The sequence below is a fragment of the Electrophorus electricus genome, chromosome 14 (genome assembly GCF_013358815.1).
Source record: "Electrophorus electricus isolate fEleEle1 chromosome 14, fEleEle1.pri, whole genome shotgun sequence".
NCBI lineage: Eukaryota > Metazoa > Chordata > Actinopteri > Gymnotiformes > Gymnotidae > Electrophorus > Electrophorus electricus.
In genome coordinates, this window is record NC_049548.1 from 10,462,500 (window position 1) to 10,483,881 (window position 21,382).

The window sequence follows — 21,382 nt, forward strand, 5'->3', positions numbered from 1 at the left end:
GACATTTTTCTATTTTCCTGAGACCACCCATACATCACAGCTTACAGCATCTGAATCTACATACTGAGTACTGATTTATATAGAAATGTATAGCGGGCTTGCCTTTAGGCATGGCAGTGCCAGTCGTGGAGAAGCCGTCTTTCACCCTGCATTAAATCCACTCTATGAGGTATATTAAGTACTCCACCGAGGGAAGCCACGGTCACTGTATTAAGGGTTAAGTTCTATTTTTATGTTATTGTGCTTGTTCGGTCACACTGCCCTGGAGATCGTTTACTGGCCCTCGTGCCTCTTGGTATCGGGTCCTTTTTCTCACGGATAGAAGCCAAGATCTCGTTTTTGGAAGAGAACCGTTGATATCTTCCCACCTAAACAGACTAACAGTTCCAGTTAACTGTTTTTGTCTTTTTTTTGAGAATGATTCTAAACGTGCATAAGCCGCTTTATGTTAGTTTAGACCTCTTAAATGGTATTATATCTTTCAGTCCATGTTTCGGGTTATACTACATTTGTTCGCGAAGCAGTTTTTTTTTTTAAAAAAAGAAAAAAACGCTGTAGCAATGAGCACAATGCGCTGACTTGGTTTGTCTTGACACGTTACCTCCGGAGGCGCTTATTCACCCGAAAAAAACTATTATTAGTCTTAATTAAAATGAATCGACACGGGGAACAATCACACCTAAATTGGATTTAAAGGATTTAATTAAAAAGAGCAGAAATGTACTGGATACACGAACAGGAACTGGAAAAATTGTAAGCGTAAGACAGGCTGGGTTTCCCGGCTTACGAAAAAGTGCCAAGACAAGATACACGCACTGGAGGCATATTGGGGATATTTGTAGGAAGAAAAAAAAAACATTTTTTAATAGGACGGAACAACGCGTTTCTACGCATGATAAATTGAAAATTTATCTTAACTTGATGGACAACCCCCGCTAGTTCTTGGAGAAGGCAAAGCAAAGTGACGTGGAAAGAAGCAGAAATCCTCTTCGGGTAAGAACGGGATGTGAGCGCGTGGATATGGATGAATTCTAAAGCCAGCATCATGCCATTTTTCAACTGCACCCGGTCTCTAGTGAATTTCTTAACCGGGAGCCCGGGCTTTTGAGTAGAACACGCACCATGGACTCTGTGGACGTGTTTGTGTGTCTTTTGGTAGTGGCAATCATCGTAGTATCGTTGCTGTCCAACGTCTTGGTGCTGATCTGCTTTTTGTACAACCCGGAAATCAGGAAACAAGTACCAGGGCTTTTCACTTTAAACCTTACCTTCTGTAACTTGTTGCTAACCGTCTCCAACATGCCGCTAACTTTGGTAGGACTCGTTAGCAAGGGGCAACCGGGGAGCGACGCGTTCTGTAACGCTGTCGGTTTCTTGGAGACGTTCCTGACCACCAGCTCTATGCTGAGTATGGCAGCGCTCAGCATCGACAGGTGGATCGCAGTGGTCTTCCCCCTCAGCTACCACTCCAAAATGCGCCACCGGGACGCAACTGTAGTTCTAGGCTACACGTGGGTGCATTCAATGTCGTTTTCTGCGGCGGCTGCATGTTTTTCCTGGGTGGGCTATCATCAACTTTACGCCTCATGCACTCTGAGCGAGACAAGGGCGAGCCACGGCCGGACTCAGTTCATTGTATTTACCGTCACTTTTCACGCGCTAACCTTTCTCCTGTCATTCGTGGTGCTGTGCATAACATACCTGAAAGTACTCAAAGTGGCACGTATCCACTGCAAACGAATAGATATTATCACAATGCAAACTTTAGTTCTTCTCGTGGACATTCACCCAAGGTAAGCAATTCTCTTCATGACTGTAGTGGGCCATCTATAAATGTATGTATCATTGTAGTGCATTATTGATTTTGACATTTTCACAGCATAGGCAAGAGGCATAATTGAGAGCAAAACTGGATTTGAATTTGTATATCTTGGAATATGTACAAATTGTATTAAATTTAATATACTTGAGTCGAACAACTAATATATTACAAATATACTATTAAAAACACTTGCCATATATGAAATAAAAAATATAGTATTATAAACATTAACAATTTCAGTTAATCAAAAATAATGAAGTTAAAAACAAGGAAATGAAAATTAATTTGTTTATCGACATTAAAAAATGCAGCTTTAAAACTGAGCAGTCAAAGTGTCGCTTATTTTAGCAACACCATCAAACTACTGCAATAGAGAAAGATGGTTTTTGACTCGGGACTGATTCCCTTCATTTGCTGCCAATGCCTGTGGAAGCCCTGCTTTGAGATGCAATTTCATTATGACTCAAAAGACTCGAGGGCACATAAGAAGCGACTCGCTTGAGTAGTTAGCATTCAGCGTAGCATCAGAGGGCTTCGTAATGGCGTTTGTGACCCCTGATCACCTCATTTCGGAACGTAGCTGTTGAATGCAATAGCTATTTAATGTTTCAAAAATATTTCTGAAGTTCTCCCAAATATAAAACTGGACCATAATTATCAAGTGCCTAAAGTTAAAAATTATATGTCCCTTGTCCATATTAATTAGATATTGATTGATTAATTAATGCACTTTATTAAGAAGCAATTAATTGGGAAAACAAATCCTAGATCGGCGCTGTTGTGCTTTAAAGTTTGATAAACATGTGACACAAGCATGTCACACGTGCACACGCACGCCCACGAAAACTATACCAGTGACAAGGCTCTGATGCTGCAGCGTTCGTCAGCGATGCCTAGAGGAGCAGAGAAGGCGGCGGCAGCGCGCGACCAGGAAAATCAGCACCTTCATCGGCACGTTTGTGCTGTGCTTCGCGCCCTATGTCATCACAAGGTAAGAGTCCATATACACGCGCTCTCTCACTCTCCTTCATACTTTATATTGTTTTCTTTTTATTATTAATTTTGCTAACTGGAGTCTATATTTCAACCCCGTTTTATGTATATATTTATATGTATATACTCCTCGTTTTAGGCTGGTTTTATGGATACTGGCTAAACATGGTGCTTAACCAAACCTGCATTCAGAATGTTGCATACAGACTGTGTTATTTAGACTTTGCCTAAGTATAATGAACACAGCATTTTGTTATTATGTGAAGAAAAGAATTAAAATGGCATATTTTAGATTAAGATTTAAGCATTTTGCAAAAGATTCATTGTCTGGTTTTTCAGACCCACAAGACTATTAAGAGCAGGACCAAACTGGGTTGTGAATAGAGAATTCATATTAATAGAGACTGAGCCAGAGGGCTTAAACCATGTGTGGAAAGCTAGTGTATAAGAGGGCCCAGGCAGTCGAAGAACACCCGCAAGGTCAGAGTTAAGTGTTTTTTGGAGTGTGCTTACTGCAGCCCTCATTTATAGCAGCACTATGTGGTACTGCTATACAATGTGTGTGAACTAATACAATATTACAATATCCAATATCCTGTTTCACACACACACGCACACACACACACACACACACACACACACACACACACACACACACACACAACCACACACACACACACACACACACACACAAATACACATACATCTTATTGGCAGACCTTATGATAGAAGATCTGAGGTTACCTCTAACCCCCCACCACAAGCCATACATTATATTAGCCCATATTCACCCAGTCTTATATTTCATCCCTGAATTCACACACCTGATAGTAAAGGTGTGTATGGCTGTTATCATTAGTTGAAAATCTTATACGTGTAGTGTGCCATTATTGCATTTTTAACAAAATGATAATAACGATGATGATATGTTGATTATTACACAGTAAGATGCATGTCTTGGTGTAGTCATTAGAACAACACAGTAATCCCAAATATTGTTGCCTGGCAGTTGAACAGCAGAACATCCAACTATCTATCAGATCCACCATGTCATCCAGGGTGCCATCTGAATAAGCCAGCATTCAGAAATACCTGCTCAGAAGGCCTTTTTTAACTCTTTAATATTACTTATCTGTAGAATTCATAATGTAAAGCAATTTGAAATCCAGGATCCTTGTGAAGAAACCTGAATTCATCTATAAAATCATAACAAGATTCCATTAAGTCTTACTTTGCTAAATTCACTCTAACAGAAGTCATTCATGACAGCTTTGGTGATTCAATAGCACAGGCAACATGAAATGTGCATTCATATCATCACAATGCAAGAATCACCTGACCCATTGAGTGAGCCAGATTTAGCTTGATTACTTGCTTGCACTATTCATTACTTGCTTGTACTATTCATTCATACAGGGTCTGGGAAATAAAATATGAAACAAAAAGGCTAATAATGTAGGATAATTATGCAGCTGGTAAGCACTTTTGACTTTTAAAAAATAATAACCATTTGTACCCTGCACAATCAAACTGTATCTGCTGTAATTAAAATATAACTGGCCATGGCTATGAATTTATTATGCTTTACAGTATTTTACAATAGTATTTTTAATCCTTGTCCTGAAACGTGCACTTCACTCATACTTGCCGCACAAATTGACCACTACTTTTTCTAACCATTGCATTATCATATTTCTTTGTTTAAAGATGTTTGTGATCTTCTGTTTGATTCTTAACTCATATATGCCCCCTCCCTCCCCATCTCTCTCACACACACACACACACACACACACACACACACACACACACACACACACACGACAACTATAAAATGTTAGGGGTATAAGGGCTATTTAGCCACTATATGGGCTCAAAGTGCCCAAAGCATATTTTCTATGTATGTGTTCTGATAAAAGCTTGGAGTGAATGATCATTTGCCAGAATGGCTGTGCAGCTGTGAGCATGTCTAAACAGGAATTGAACAGGTACAGATGCACTTTGTTGGTTTAATTAAGGAGAAACAGTCCCACTGCCTAAAATCCCATCATCATGGCTCCCCATTGTGTTTATCATGTAAAGGACCACTGATATTTTTGTTCCACTGATGTGATAATGGCTTAGCTTTCTTTACCCAATACCCTAACTTCAATAGATATGATGGATGCCTGTATTGTAATTCAACTTAGGGCTGGGCTTTTTCCTTTTGTGTGTGTGTGTGTGTGTGTGTGTGTGTGTGTGTGTGTGTGTGTGTGAGTGTGTGTGAGTGTTTGTGAGTGTGTGTAGTGCCTGCTTGGCAGCCTCAGATGGTTCAGTGAGTGTATTGTCATTAATTCTATTTGAAGACCAGAGGGTTGATGTTCAGGATTATAATAAAATAAATGCTCTAATATATGCCAGCTGCAAACTTACAGTAAAGATAGCAATATCCAACACTCTATGTGTGCACGTGTGTGTCTGTCTGTATGTTTTTATGCTTTAGTCCTTTTATCTCTTGTTCATTTGCTTATTCAATGTCACACAGGAGATTTAATATGATAATGAAGCTTGTATCCACTGTGATGCTGCACAGTATAAATCCAAAGGTGGTTGCCTGTCTTAATAATTCTGTGAGAGTGGTGACATTATCAACGCATTTCCATGAGCTCTCTGCTAAATTCTGCATCATGTCAGGAGGAGAGTAAAGATGGACAAACAGAAATAGGAAAGACATTGTAGAATGCACTTCAGAACCTAAATCAAATACAGGCTATCTGTATGGTATTATTAAAACCACAAATGATATGCAGATGTGCTGCATTAGGCAGATGTCACAGTTGTTTGTAATGAATGAATTAGATCTATCTGTTCCACAGCACGAAACGCTGTGTGAGTCTTCACTATACAGTGTGCTGATTAGAATTTGGAAACCCTAAACACTTATTTCCCCAAAGACCAACAGAGACAGAGCATAAATAATCCTCATTATAAGAATGAAAAGCTGTGCATCAGGTCATGAAGACTCAGAAACCTTTTTTTTAATTTTTATTGGCTGCTTGCCTCCAGTTGAAACCCCAGAATTCCTCACACCGAGATAAGTCACACTTGTATGATACTAGTGATGAAAAATGTATTGGGTTGTTACACACTCTTAGAACTTAAATACATAGTTCTCTCCTTCGGGTTCTGACTTCAGCTTTGTGCACTGAAAGTTCAGAGAAGTAGATCCCTGAGCATGAGATGTATGTTCTAAGAACTTTAAAACAAGGGACGGAAGAAAAAAGCAATCCAAAGTTCTTCATGGTTATTTCAATGGCATTTCATTCCATAGTAACACTATGATTTTCATATCATGTGCCACTGGTGTTTGTTCAACAGATAATATGATTTTGTGCTTAAACTCACAATGAAATCATGGGTATGTTTGCAGGAAAAAAAAAATTAAAGGAGGTTTAGGAGATCCTCTTCTACAAGGGTCTAATGAAATGACTGGTAATTGTACAGTGTGTGTGTGTGTGTGTGTGTGTGTGTGTAGTGCCTGCTTGGCAGCCTCATAGCCTCATGCAGGTGTGGGGATAAAACAGACTTTTAAAAAAAATAGATGATGAAATGATTAAAATGCTTTTAGATATTAAAAGATATTTTTAGATCTTAACAGATCAAGTAACAGCAAAAATATATATTTAAACAATAATCTTGCTATTTAAAGTATGATATTGTAGGAGGTCAATATACATTCTGTTTTAAATAATAGAGTAAAGTATGCTATTAGTAATTCTGATTTCTGGGTTGAAGTTATGGCAGTGAATTTAAAAACCTCTTACACAGACATTGGTTACCAATTATATTGTTCATCTGATATCGCCATTCAAAATATTACTCGCTAATCAGTCATGTTCATTATAGGAATTCATGTTCTATATGTTCCACTTCTATGTATGTAACCTTAGTAATTGTTGTCCCACCTTTTCTATGGCAATTGGAAACCAAGAGCAGCACTTTCTTAATGAAAACAGACAGTCTTGCAAGGTTAGTTTATTTTGCAATGGGATGAATGCCACATACAGAATATGTGGCTTGAAGAGTAAATTAATGTTTCATTGTGCTGTATACTCACATGTGGTCTTACTGAATATGTGTAATTCAATGTCATGCCAAGACCAGTCCACCATCCTTTTAATAGCAGGTGTGGATATGTGATGAGGATAAGGCTGCATTTGTAAATTTACCTCATAAAAATACAACCTAACATTAACCTAGTTTCACTCTATCATTACTTCACTCAAAGCTAGCAAGCTACAAACAATGAAAGTCATGTGAACATTCTAGTAACAGCACAAGTTCTGCAAAAGACCTACCAGAAATAAACACCAATTGCATTAGAACCTTCATAAGAAATGAGTAAAACATTTCTATTGACACTTTTATCCAAAACAAGGTCACAATTCAAGGGTCCAACAGTAGCAACATAGTGGTGGGACTTGAACTAGTAACCTTCTGATTAGAGGCAAGTACCTTAACCAGTGAGGTCCTAAACTGTATGACTATCAACTAAGCCTTGCTGTTCTAGGTTGTGTATATCAACAAGCTACTGAATCTCCATCTACGCATTTTGTTTTTTCCCCCATTTTTATCACACCTGAATCAAATAATGAATTACATTACAGTTGAGTCAGGTGTGCTGGGATACTTGAGCAATGGGAAACAATGTACTAAACAATGAACTAAAACAGCAAAAATATCTCTCTCCTTGTCTCTCTCTGCAATAGGCTTCTGGAACTCTGGCCTACAGTTCGAATAACCCAGCACTGGGGGTTGCTGTGTAAATGCTTGGCCTATAGTAAAGCAGCATGTGACCCCTTCGTCTACTCCCTGCTCCGGCACCAGTACAGGAAGACCTGCACTGACATCATCAACCGCCTCCTGAAGCGCAGGTCTATGAACTCGAATGATTGGCAGCGCAGGACCGGCCCGAGCACCATCGTCCAGGCCCTGGAGTCGCCCAGGGCGATAAAGGGATGTGCTCCGTGAGAGGCGGGACCTGTGGTGGAGGACCCTGAGGAGCCTGCACTCATCAGAGCTGTGATTCAGCAGGCCTGCCACTCACCAGTGGGAACATGCCTTGCCTTGACAAAGGGGAATCTGGAAGGCTCCACTGTCATATAAGTGTTCTAGAAGAGAACATTCTAGACAATTTTCTTATACATGGACATTCTAGAAACCTTATGGATTAGGACTTCTAATTTTTGGAGATATTTTTCAATCATTTTATTACTTGCTTAGTACCTTCTTGCTGACCAGAGCTGTAGCTGTGAATTTTATGAGTCCTGAGTTCAGACACTAAGGGTGATATGCTGGAGGTTGGGGGACATCTGTGGAGTTTTGTGGTTCACTCGAGGCTCAGCACAAGGTGATACAGTAAACTGATATAGTTTGAAAATTTGATAGACTTTTATTCAAAGAAATAACAAGAGTTTATATCTCTTCATGTCTATGAAATCTAGCCTCGCTTGTTATTATGACTCATGGTAGGCTTGTGTGACTACACTATTTCCAAAGGAAATGTGTATGCTTACAGAGAGCATAATACAAAAATGTAGCGCTCAGCTTAACACTCCATAGAGTGTAGCTTAGTGCCAATACAGAGAACAACTTGTCATTTTACCAGTAACGCTAAGTTGTAAATGAGATTATTTTACTCATTTTGTGTCTAGAATTCTGCATAGAAATACAGAGATAAGCCTGAAGGAAAAGAAAAGGGTTCTATCCAGTTTCAAACACTAAAGTATAATCCACTGCAAGTATAATCCACTGTGCTGGTATTCTCCACACACTAACCTCTACAGAATGGAGAATAGTGAGAAAATAAATGCCATGGCCTATAGGTCTTCAGCAGAATCTTTCATATGTGGTGGACCTGTGGCACGACCTCAGAGTTTTCTCTCTGGAAACTTGCCTTTTTTCCAACAGACTCTTGAAGCAATGCTATGTGAAACCAATTAAAGCCTGTGGCTGGCAGCAAAGAGGGGTCGGAGGAGTCAGTGTTGGGATGGAGAGAGATGGGACACAGACCAGGGCCAAGCTGTGCTGATGCCTGTTCTCTCACACTGACAGATCAAGTGTAGCGTAAATGACAGGGCTAGTTTGAGCCTAATGGACAAATCACCACCCTGGCTTTTTAGTGCCTTCCTGCTCAGGCATAATTACATTTAGATTAAGGGCAGTGGACCTCGTGGCTGACCTGCAAGTGCTCCTACTGTAGCTCTCCATAGCGCTTGTGATAGCTGAAATACAGGGTGCTGTTGGAATAAGTCTTGGTGGTCATTTGTAGCCAGTTTTATCCGATCCGTCATAGGAATAGATGTCACAGATGTAATCAGTTTTCTTATGGAGTACTGTTAGTACTGTTAACTTTAGTAGGCAGTAGTCATTAAAGAAGAAAATAAATGACCCAGCAACTAGCTACCTCTGAACAATTTACTCTGTTTTACAGTAAGTAAATGAATAATGAGGTTAGTGTAAAGCCATCTTCTCTATAATTAAAAGATACACTGTATCTGATGAGTCTCTGCATATATAAAACAATCAATATATATATATACTAATATATTTCTAGAATGTAATTGATATTCAAGAACAGGACCCTGAAGCTTGCCAAGGAGATTGCACTAGTAATGGGAATTAACTGAATATGAGTGAGTGAGTGAGTGTGTGTGTGTGTGTGTGTGTGTGTGTGTGTGTGTGTGTGTGTGTGTGTGTGTGTGTGTGTGTGTGTGTGTGTGTGTGGTAACTCCCGGATTTCCAAAGTGTGAATTGTTTGTAGTTGAGTGTTAATTGAACATCACTGTTCCAGGCATGCTTTATCAAAAGTGTAAATTTGGGTGAATACACTTTGGAACCCATATTACAATGTCCATACTTTTCTTCTTTTTTAAATGAACATTGACAATGACCTTATTTGTAAGAGCTAGTATCTGGCCATGAATGTGAGTGCAAAAAAAGTAAAGGGGTATTTTATACAAAACAAAAAAAAAGGCTAACAACAAGTAAAAGCTAGTAGAACTATCTTACATTAGCTCCTTACCATATGTTAATGAGCACCTTCTAGCCCTAATTCATAAATAGTACCATTAACATTTTGGATATTTTGTTAAATATTTGAAAATATGCTTACTGTAATAATTCAAAATGATGGCATAAAACCAAATATAATATCTGGGATATGGCATTCTGAGTTTCTACAGTAAGAGACTATACCTAATTTGTCCAAAGAAAGTAACGGGTTATATTTTCAAAAGTGTTCAAAGTAGGTATAAATTTCTCTTCTCTTAAGCAGAGACAGTTCAATTTTTGCTCATAGAATTAATAAAATAATAAATAAATACATGAGTAATAAAAAGCAGGATATTTGATATAAGTAATAAAAAGCAGTATATTTGATATAGAGTGGTAACACATGATCATTCCAACTTCTAGGAAGTAACTTGATACATTTAGCAATATTCAGATGTTCATCCAATATGTTTGTAGTTTCATGTTTTGAGTTGACATGGTTGGTAGCACAGATTTCCAAATGACTAGTCATCTGTATTAAAATTTGCTGACAGGAAAGGTGTTTGTTTACGAGTCAAAGTAACATGCCAAACTCAATTGGTAAAGTTTACTGAGTTGAACTAACATGCCAAACTCAATTGGTAAAAACCCGCCTGACACATTGCCCACTGATAAGCATGCTGAGAAAATGGCACTGAAATATGCTGCTGACTATTTCTGGTGAATAAATTGTGATTGGATGAAAATCTACGAGATGGATTTGATGTAGTTGTTTTGTAGACAAAGACTATGTCATTGATTCTGTATGATGTGAGTCAATCTGCATAAACAGATTGCGATTTAGAGCAGGGAATTCTGAGAATGTGCTCCAAAGGCTTGGATACTGGAAGCCACTGGGTTTGAGCACTGACCCCTGCATTAGTATGTTGCCCCATTCTTAAGATACATTTCACAACTCCATGTTCTGTCCCACTGAGTGAAAACACTGCAACAGTTCATTTGTATTTGTTTCAGCTTTTGCATAAAATTTGCACTGAAATAGAATAGGGATACACTTGAATGTGAAATACATAATTGTATTTGTTACATGGAAAATAAATAAACTGATCATATAAATATTTATAAAAGAAGAGTTCTGATGTGTTTGGTGAGTTTTAGTTTTAGAAGCTGAAGTGAACAATATTTTTGTGTAATCTATTATGATTGTGTTTTAGAATGTGTAATAAAGTGGATCTTTTTAAACTAATGTAAATAACTAGATAATGATATACCTCTTTATGTTGGTCTTGAAAAATAATATGAAATTATGCTGGTATTACTATATGAATTGCTTTTTTTTTTTAAGTAATTTATCTTTGGTAGCAGTTATTAATGTTTCCAGGGGATCATTAAATAGACATTTGCACTGGTTATGTTTAAGATGGTAGAAGATGATGTCAGAGTTCAAATAGTTTCTGGCTTTGTCGGCGACATTTGTTGCACTACTCGCTTAATGAGGTACATTTAGTGATCTAGTGTGCATAAGGGATTTTGCTAAGTTGTTCTCTGTCTATTGGAAATGTTTTCATTTCAATTTGTGTTCCTAAACTGGCCTTTGAGGTGAATAAAGTTTAAGTAAGAAGGAACTAAATGAGTCTAACATGTGTTTGATGTTGGGCTTCTGTATGTAATAGTCTCTAGTCTCCAGAAGTCATACAGTTGTATGGCTGGGCTGTGCTTAAAGGCATACAACCTTTCCTTCACATTCCTCTGTTACTGGTAACAACACAGCCAGGAGAGTTGGCAGAATCTATACACAAATATGTACAATGTGTGTAAAATTTCAGGTTTATGGAAACGTTCAGCTACTGTGGATAGCCACTTATTCTGTGCTGAATGTGTTGGCCTCTGGTTTTGCGTATACAGCCCTACTGCACTAAACATTCCAATTGAGCAATGAGTGCAAGATAATTGATTAAAGCAGCAAAAGGTTGTTTAGTGGTGTTTGTGTTTTTGTAATATCAGTACACTTCTAGCACTCTTACAGACTTCTCAGTCTTTGCTCATTTAGGATGTTTAGTTATTCTATCAGTGGTCAAACACACTTATGCCAGAATCACTTCAAAATTGCTTCCAGAGAGAGAGAGAGAGAGAGAGAGAGAGAGAGAATAGACCTGGCATTAACAGAGAGAGCTTTCATAGCATGGATTATTTCCATCTGTTTGTGAGGCATCCTAGCCATCCATAATTTTGTGCTTGCTGGAAAAACCACACTATCATTCCCTGCACATGTGTTCACATTTCTCACTCCATATTCAAAAAACTCTTCTTTGGTTAAGTGATTCAAACCTCAGATGAAGAACAGTCCGTACTTCAGCTTGACTCAAAACACAATGCAGACATGTGCTATGTAATGAGCACTCTTTGTCCATGTGCGCTTTTTTTTGTGTGTGTGTGTAATAGTTTCCTGTGAGACTTTTTTAATAAAAATGAAATGATAAATAACATTTCAATGTAATTGCTTAAAATTGCTCACAAATACCAATAATCAATTATCAGTAATGTGTTGTCAGACAGAGAAAGAGGGGTGATGTAGAAGAAATGGTGAAGAGTGTGCATACACACTGCGAACGGGGAAAACACAACAGCTGAGGAAACTTTCTGCTCACTCGTCTGAACTACAAGTGGCCACATTTCTACATCAAAGCTTGGACACTCTTCAGAGAGATATTGGTGACTGAACCTTAGCAGAGGTCAGTGCCTCCTCTTCTTCTCTATTCTTCTCGTCTCTTCTCTTCTTGTCTCTTCTCTGCCGCTTCTCTCACTTACTCACTCATCACTCACTCGCTCACTCCAGCCTGTGCAGTGATAGGCTGTAGCTCTTTGGGCGAACCCCTTCCAACAGGTCTCCGGCTCCCACCTGGCCAAACAACTCTTAGAATAGGTGTTGTGTTAAAATGTCTTGTGGGAAATTGGCTGCTCAATGTAATCTTGGGGTTTTTATTTATCAATGTGTAAGGTTAGAGTTAATTTGGGTGCTGTGTTCATACCTTTTCTAATGACTTGACACAGATGTTTGGTCACACAGGTTGTTGAGAGAACTACATATGCGTATGCTGAAATGTTGAGTATGGTTATCTCGCAGGGGTGGAAGCCAAAGACTGCTTATAACAGTATACATGTCCTGATGAGCTGTCTATGACATTAGTTTGAAGAATATGAATATTCTTCATCACCTACACAGACCCTGTCTCAACAGATGGTGTGATCTCCTCAGAGTTTAGTCATTACTTACACTCAGAAAGGAAACCCCAGCACTGTGAACCATTACAACATAAATAAAAACACACCCCCACACACACAGCCCACAAGAGACAAGATAATTGGTTGACCACCAGTATCAATATCTACTCATCCATATCAACAAAATGTCTACAACACAGAAAATCTGTGGAAAGAGGCGATAGAAGATGGTCGTTTTGGTCAGAGGTTCAGATAATTACAGGAGCACCATAAGGAGGTCTGTGCAGGCTCGCAAGAAGCTTTAAAGACAGTCAGAATACAGCAGGTAGCATGTAACAGAGAGCAGCATAATTAGAGTTTCATTCCCAGCACCATTAGACCGGAACTTTGCCTTTAAAAAAGAATGTAAAAAATCTACAAGGTAATTTGACCCTGAAAAACCCAGATCCCCCCACTTCCCTGGTGCAGGCTGATCAAATGAACAACCTGGTCACCTCACTCTCCTCATACAGGCTGATCAAATGAAAAGCTCAGTCACCCCACTCACCTGGTGCAGATTGATCAAATGAACAGCCTGGTCACACCACTCACCGGGGCGTGGCTGATCAGATGAATATGCAGTTTGTCTAAAAGCAATAATAAAGGTGCAACTCTGTGATCCGCACTAAAATTCACAGAGGGGAAAAACATTGCAAAAAATGTTTGTGTATGAATTTATTGATTACATAAAAGATATCTGGTTTATGTGAAGCCCAAAGCACAAATTAGCTATGTGCATTGTATAACTCTACAGGTTGATGCCACGGAGCTCATGTAATATTGTCTTTATTAACCATTTGCTCATTGGTCAATGTCTCTACTGCTGCATAAATTATCAGTTCATCTGATTTCTCAAGCATTCTTGGACTGCTACAAAGTATTTAGTTTAACTCAAATATGATATAAAACATAAATCCTGCTAGATTTGATCAAGAAAGTGGTCCAGGGAGCTGGAGTACCAGATTATTGGTAGTTGTATACTAGGCTTTCCGACTTATAAACAAAATAGTGATCTAGTGTCATTTGAGTACCTTTACATGTGCATAATGAAGGACCATTATTTGTTTTTTTACTAGTCAAACATACTAAAGAGAATTTTTAGAAAGTGCTAACCCAATTTTCACATTTTATATGTTGTTAAAATGCATTTTCATGTCATAACTGAGAGCTTTTAAGAGACTGGTATTCCATCAGGGTTATTAATCTTGGATCGGGTGATGGCTCTGAGAGGTTTCTAAGACAGTCCTAGGAAATCCTTAGTTCACACGTCTGCTATGTTCTAGCTCCTAATTCACCTGAGGCAGGTAATCAAGGGCTGTAAAACACTGGTGTCCAGATTATGGTGGGCTGGGGGCTGGAGCAGAACAGAACTGTGGACAGGCTGAAGTCCCCTGAGGACTGGGCTGAGAATCTCTGGTTTTTTACTTATAGCGACATAACTATTCACTATGACTATCTTGCAGTTTTCAACCAGCAGCCTTTAATCCAGGCCAAAATGTCAAAACCTTCATCTTTAGCAAGTCTATCTGCAATAATCACATCCACATAGAGTACTTTAATGCCAGAGTTTATTAAGAGCAGTGGTTTTAACATTTCATACATTTACATAAAGAATACAGATACTATTATCAGTAAATGGAACAGATAACAATAAAGTCCCCAAGCATCAAGCATTACCAAATGTCCCAAAACAACTGTGGGTCCAAGCTCAAACTAACCCATCTGGCACTAATATGATGATGATTCTGAATATGACTTGTAGCTGGAGCAAATATGTTAGGACTCAAACTAAACTGAGGGAATATCTCCTGGAAATGTTGGGTCCCCCTGGTTTAAGCAACATCAGAATAAAAAGCTCAAGTAATTCAGCAAAGTAACAGGTCTGAACTCTCAAAAGAATGGCAAAAAAAAACAGAATTCAACAAAACAAATCCTGTTAAAATGCCTCAAATAGCTTCATTACATCATTAAAATAAATTGCATAAATGGCATAAATTACCTCCTCTTTTAATTAAAAATGTTATAATTCAGAAGCTCTTAGGCTATATAAGAGATGAAAAGGTCCAGTTATTAAATGATTTTAAAGGTTTTGATTTTATCACATCCTACCTTCTTCATAAAAATCCAGTTTGCTCATACTGTTCTACCCCAGTGAGTTCTAATAAATGTCAAAGCCCTTGTCTTACGCCAGAGGAACTGATACAGTTTTAAGTTCTATCTCCATGCCTTACAACTGATCTAAATGACCTATTAACTTGAAAGCAAATTTATGAAACTCAATCCTGAGGTAATGTGATCTTATCGATGGCTTGTACATCTAGCAATATCCTTTTAAATCCTTTGCTCATGCAGTCTTTAATTATAATAATTCAAAAAAAGGCATTTGACCTCTTCCACTTCTCTGTTGCCATTGGCACTGGTTAGAAGTGGAACCAGCCATTATCTGAAAATTTTAACATCAGCAGAAGAAAGCTAATACAGTTGGAAGTAGAAAACTTTGGTTCCTAGGTAACTGAGCAGCCCCGTTTTCCCCCTGCCAAACCATTCTCAGTCTGACTATGCCACATTTCCTCCCAGTAAAATAGACAACAAGCAGTCTACATAGCAGTCTAGAAATCTAGAAAGTCCATCAAATAGTGAGAGGACAGTACTGGGACCAATGTTGTGGAACTGTATTTCCCCTGCAGTCCTCAGAAGTCCCCTCTAGGTCCCCAGGGGTCTATGTCGAGGTCTTCTTGGAAGTTGCCGAAGGGTGACTGGCTGCTTATTATACTTCTTCATGATTTCTTTGATTCGCGACAGGTTGGAGCGGGTGACAGTGAAATCGCAACGTGTGGCACCCATGTCATAGCCCACCTTGCACATTTTGCTGGTGGTGGGGAAGCCTTCAGCTCGCACGGTCACCCTGTACTCCCCTGGGTTCAGCAAGCGCCAGTAGTCACCTTCAGCAGCTGCCCAAATGCAAAACACAACCATAGGACCATGTTACTCTGCTGATGATTTTTTTTCATAAAAGGAGTACCCAATAAAATTATAATTTATAAAAACATCTTAAGTAAAACATGAGCTACATTAAATTACCATAAAACTATTTCTATTTAGCACAAAGTTAAGTCTTTAATTAAATTAGTTCATGTAGCTGGTCTAAATGTGTTTAATTTTTGCCATCTCTGCAAGACAACACTAAGAGGTTATCATTTTGTGATAATCGTTGGCTTGACTCAAAGAGAGAAATTTGATATAATTTATCCAGTACACCCTGCAGTCTTTTCATTTCCTTCTCTGTTCCTTCAAAGTTTTGTCTCTAAAACTTTGGGAGTACCTTTAATGTAGTACCTTTCTTTACTTTACTTTAAGTGACTGCCCTTTTTTTTTACCAAATAGAAATTTTCATGTTTCTTATTAGTCCTCATTGTTCTAAGTGACTCAAACCTCTGAGCAACTGCCAAGCTCTTCTGAGCAAAAGCTAAACTTGTGGACAGCATAGCTATAATACAGGTCAGGGACAGAAGGTGAGCATTAATGAAATATGAAAAGTCTTTTCCATGCAAACACCTACAATCTTTCATGTAGATATGGAGAATGACAGATAGGTTGACCACATTAAGTTCCTTTAGATCACAAAGGACAGAGCAGCAGTTCTACCTTGTTTGTAATAATTGGTAATTATTTTAAACATGCAGTTATTACTATAAACACCTAAACACCATCTTATTATATACTGTATATAACACTTTATTTATTATATATAGTATGTTTGCTATAAGAAAAAAAACCCTTGAGAAAATCTGTCTGATTGATTCTAAAAGCTTTTTACTGTTAACAAGGATGTCATTTCTACTAGATAAATTATCTATCCAGGAAAGGCAACCCACAGAAAGCAACTATGGGCTTTGAACATTACAAATAGAAAATCCTTTTCTTTTGTTCATTTATGTTAATATGGTAGCTACAAGCTGGAGACTTGAGACATCTCGGAGAGGCTTTACATGCATTGAACAAACATTTGTATTTATGGTAATCACGATAAATTACATCTCTTTTAATTTCCTGCTTAAAAAGAGGCCACTATCTCTCGAACATTCACTGTAAGAGGGAAGAATGTTATTTTATTTGTGCTTCTCTGCAGAAGTCTGCTGTCACGGTCCTAGCGTCCCAGTCTCCATGGTTTCCCTGTCTTGTTTATTTGTTTTGCTTCCGTGTTTTGTTTATCCCTGCCCATCTTTGGTAGCACCTGTGTCTAGTTAAATCTTATTAGCACATGTATTTAAACCCTGTCTTGTTGCATGTGTGTTTGCCGGTCATTGTGTTAAAGACTTGCCTCTGTGTGTTAATCCTAGCCACTGTTCCTTTTCCAAGCCTCGTGTTTTCTTTGCCTGTTTTGTGATCTTTTGTTTTTGCTCTTATTGTTGCTTGTGCTATTTTTATAGCCTGCTTCCCATTTTGTGATCGCGTTGTGTTTCATGTAGTTGCAGATTCCTTGACTGCATGGCAGTCCTGACCCTGCATGGCTCACTGACCCTGGACTGTGATTGTGGATTTGCCCTTAATAAATCTTGCTCTTCTCAGCGTATGCATCTGCCTTGTGATCACTCCACTTTATATCTGCTATTCTATGGGCAAGAAGTCAAACACTGTCATTGTGAACAGCTTGCTTAAAACTAATGTGACTCAGCTGGGGAGAAAAAAATATTGTTAAAGTTGCTTTAGCACTATAATGTTTATCAATATAGGCAATACAAATGGTAGTTGTCTGTAAAATTCTATCTTAAAACACTACAAACATACCTTATATCGACAAACAATTTTTCATTTAAAAAAATCACTTGAATGGAAACATGACCAGTACTTTTCCAATAATAATTAAACAATGCCTGTGAGACATTTATACCAATGCCCACAGCAGCACACACTCCAGGTAGCATTTCAGTTAAAGCGTTTATTTAAAAAAATCTTGGACCTCAATGATTGTACATATCATATTGGCTTTTGGTGAGAAAGTATGCTTATTTTTAAGTCATCTAAGCTATTTGAAAGCAGACATAATCACAGTCAACAGCACCTGCTAAAGGGCTTTAGCTAGCAGCATATGCATTGAGTGTCTCTAAGGCACTGCTAGGAGCAGAGGCTCTCACAAATGCACAATGTTGGCATCTGAATTCAGGCACCCGGAGAATCACTGGAGAACATGCAGCTTTAGGAGAACCAGACTGCATTGACTGTACAGTGTCAGCAATCCTGCATGCTGTTTCCAAGACAGAGCAAAACATGGCAGGGATAGAAATGTTTTTCTGCTTTAGCAGATTAGGATATATGTCAATAGGTAACAAACTGCAACATCTGTCAGAATAAGAGCTTTTGCAGAATGTTATACAAAGGTAATTAGAAGTGTAATATGCCATGGTGGAAATGCAATATTATGCCAAAAGCCAATTTGGAAATGTTACAGACACAACAGACAGTAACATTCCAGTACTGGCAACTAGTCAAGCTAAATGTACTAGCATGAAAAGGGGAGAACATAGAGACTTTCCAACAATTGCACAGAGGTACAACACACCAACCAAGCCATTGGCCTGGAGAATACTGGGGCTTTGTGCTTCAACTGTCTGGACTGAGCACAACCTAAAAGGTGCATGTAACTTTGTTTAAGTAAAAGATAAAAACACAGAACTAAAGAAAGATGATCTTCAGTCATAACATAGAAATATGTTTCAAAATTCAACTTTAAAGATTTTTTATTGCATGGTTGGTATTACAACTGTGTTAAGATTTCCTAAAAATGATTAGAAAAATGTAGTTGATGTGTGTATGATTTTAATGTATTAATAATAATATACCATTGATCTACATACTGTATAGTGTTCCATGCTCATTTCTCATTAGGTATTCAAATTCATAATGCTCGGTTGCACTGTACCTGTTCGAATGTCATGGTTGATGCCCTCCACAGAGATTATTGCATTTGCAATTCCTCTTCCCTGCATATCCCTTACCACCCCTTTAATACCACGATGAACCTAACACACACAGAGACATCCACACAGTCATCATCACAAAAGATTAATTTACAACTGTATGCAGTGGTAGCTCCGTGGCTGAGGTACTTGACTAGTAATTGGAAGTTTGCCAGTTCAAGCCCCATCACTGCCAAGTTTCCATTGTTAGACCCCTGAGCATTGCTTAAGTTCTATTCAGTCATACTTGTGAGTAGCTTTGGATAAAAGTGTCAGCTAAATTCCATACATTTACACTGAGAAAAAAGTTAGCTTGACTAGAAAGATACATAACTATATATTCATTTATACCACCTACACATTTAAGACTACAACATTTAAATTAGATATTCATTGTAACTGCCTTAAGTAAATAATCTTCATTAGCCTCTTTGAATTCAGCTAAATTGTGAGAAAATATTTAAATTTGACCCTTTGAAAGCCCCCACACACTCACACTACACTTGTTAAGATTACCCTGGATCTCATGAGGCTCCCATCACTGCCACTGCTGGTCTCTTCAGCCTACTCTGATTACATTCTTCCCACTTAATTCATAGTTTCACAAATGCAGAACCCACTGCTCGGATATTTATGCTGAAAGGTGATCTAGAGATCGCATGTGTAGGCTGTTGGTGTAAATGTCATTGGGTTCATTATGTCTTACTGTGGAATATGCCACATGCCAAGTGACCCCTCAGCAGACCTGAATGGAGGTCTGTGTTAGATCTCTGACTGCTACAGGTGACATGATTTACCTGAAGTGAAAATTTGGCTTGGGTGCTGGAAACTAATAATACTGGAATAACAGACATGTCAGTATTTCCTCTCTTTGGTTGGTTGTTGCTGTGTTTGTGTGTGTGTGTGTGTGTGTGTGTGTGTGTGTATGTGGGTGGGGGTACCTGTTCCATAAAAACAAGTAGCGACTCTCGGTTGTTCTCCCACTCCTCAGGCAGTTCACTCTCGTGGGGGAACTTGTCACAGCCAACATACATGGACAGCTCAAAGCAGTTGGTATGGAGGTAGCTGAAATCATTCATACCTGCAAAACAGAGCAAGCAGCACAGGCACAAGCCTTCCATCTGCTGTACCAAATGATGTGATTGTGATCTATCAGGCATCTTAAACCATGCTGCAGCTCACACTGATTGGCCTGCTGTTACAAAACCCAGAAACCATGCTCAGCCCCGCACTGCCACGCCCACTTGCACACACCCCCAATCTGATTCACCAGAGTACTAATACACACCTGATACTCATCTTCCTCATTACTGCCCCCCTACTTAAGCTTCCCTCCCTTGCGTTCACATCGTGAAGTATTGCCAACTCCATGTTGCGTACCGAGAGTTCCAGATCGATGTTTGTCTTCGACTTCTGCCTGTGTTTCAGACCTTGTCTCCTGCCTGAGCCCTGGACACCATCTGGACTCTGCCCCATGTTATTGACCTTGGAACTACCTGACTACAAATACCTGCCTGACCCCACTGATCTGTTTGATTTAAAAAGAAAATAAAACCTCTTGCAATTGGATCCTCTTCCCCTTGTGTGTGTGCAATCGTTACACCTGCGTTCAGATAAGCATCACTGCTATCAGCATCTGAGGATCTAACTCACCACCACTGCACTTCAATTACAGTGTATAAAAGACTAGCGTGAACACAGCAAACTTTCCTCAAGTCAGGAAGTTTCAGGAAAATGTACTCTCTCTCATAAATATGTAGAATACCTGATTAAGTGCTATCTGGTCAGTCTAAGGAAATGGCACCAACACATGCTGAGCATGCTGAGCTGCAGCAATAGACTGGCTGGGTGCACGTGTCTAGTCACACGTGTCCTGATGGGAGCATGTCTTGCTAACTCCTTCATCATATACTTATAACTGGGGCCAAATAGTGTAGACTTTATATTGATATTTTGAGAGTGTTATATTTTTGTTTTCCTTCTTTTACAGAAAGTTAAACCATGCAATACAGTGACACAATATTATGCTCTGTAAACCAAATGCATACTTTACAGCACATAATCAATAAATAAGGCTTCTGTGTCCACTGTAAGAAGAAGCATACCAATAAATGTGCAAATACAATAATATTTTTTAATATGTTTATCATAGAATTTTCCATTAAATATATAGAGCAACACACAGCCATAACAAATGGAATACTTCTCCAGGAACAGAACCCTGACCCCACACTGACCAGTGCCTCATTTACCACCAGAGTATAGCCTAGCCAAAATTATACCAAACTTATCCTTAATGCTACAACATGCGGGTGACAAG

General features: G+C 38.7%; 2 protein-coding genes across 2 annotated transcripts in view; one reads left to right on the forward strand and one right to left on the reverse strand.

Annotated features, from left to right (window-relative positions):
* The first annotated feature begins 973 nt into the window (after positions 1 to 973).
* LOC113581571 (G-protein coupled receptor 26) lies at positions 974 to 9,501 on the forward strand. Its single transcript, XM_027016797.2, has 3 exons — positions 974 to 1,793; positions 2,700 to 2,813; positions 7,561 to 9,501. Exons 1-3 carry the CDS (start codon positions 1,123 to 1,125, stop codon positions 7,820 to 7,822), a joined length of 1,047 nt encoding a protein of 348 aa, XP_026872598.2. The 5' UTR covers positions 974 to 1,122; the 3' UTR covers positions 7,823 to 9,501.
* A 5,150-nt stretch (positions 9,502 to 14,651) lies between these two features.
* cpxm2 (carboxypeptidase X (M14 family), member 2) overlaps positions 14,652 to 21,382 on the reverse strand; it is a 43,479-nt gene continuing 36,748 nt past the window's right edge. Inside the window, exons 12-14 of the mRNA XM_027016780.2 lie at positions 20,004 to 20,143; positions 19,026 to 19,125; positions 14,652 to 16,056 (exon numbers count right to left, since the gene is read on the reverse strand). Coding sequence (XP_026872581.2) covers positions 15,809 to 16,056; positions 19,026 to 19,125; positions 20,004 to 20,143 — 488 coding nt within the window. The 3' untranslated portion in view covers positions 14,652 to 15,808. The remainder of the gene's footprint in view (positions 16,057 to 19,025; positions 19,126 to 20,003; positions 20,144 to 21,382) is intronic.

Coding starts and splice junctions, on each gene's coding strand:
- LOC113581571 (XM_027016797.2), top strand. CDS start 1,123: ATGGACTCTGTGGACGTGTTTGTGTGTCTTTTGGTAGTGGCAATCATC. Junction 1,794..2,699: donor CTCGTGGACATTCACCCAAG/GTAAGCAATTCT, acceptor CTGATGCTGCAG/CGTTCGTCAGCGATGCCTAG. Junction 2,814..7,560: donor GCGCCCTATGTCATCACAAG/GTAAGAGTCCAT, acceptor TCTCTGCAATAG/GCTTCTGGAACTCTGGCCTA.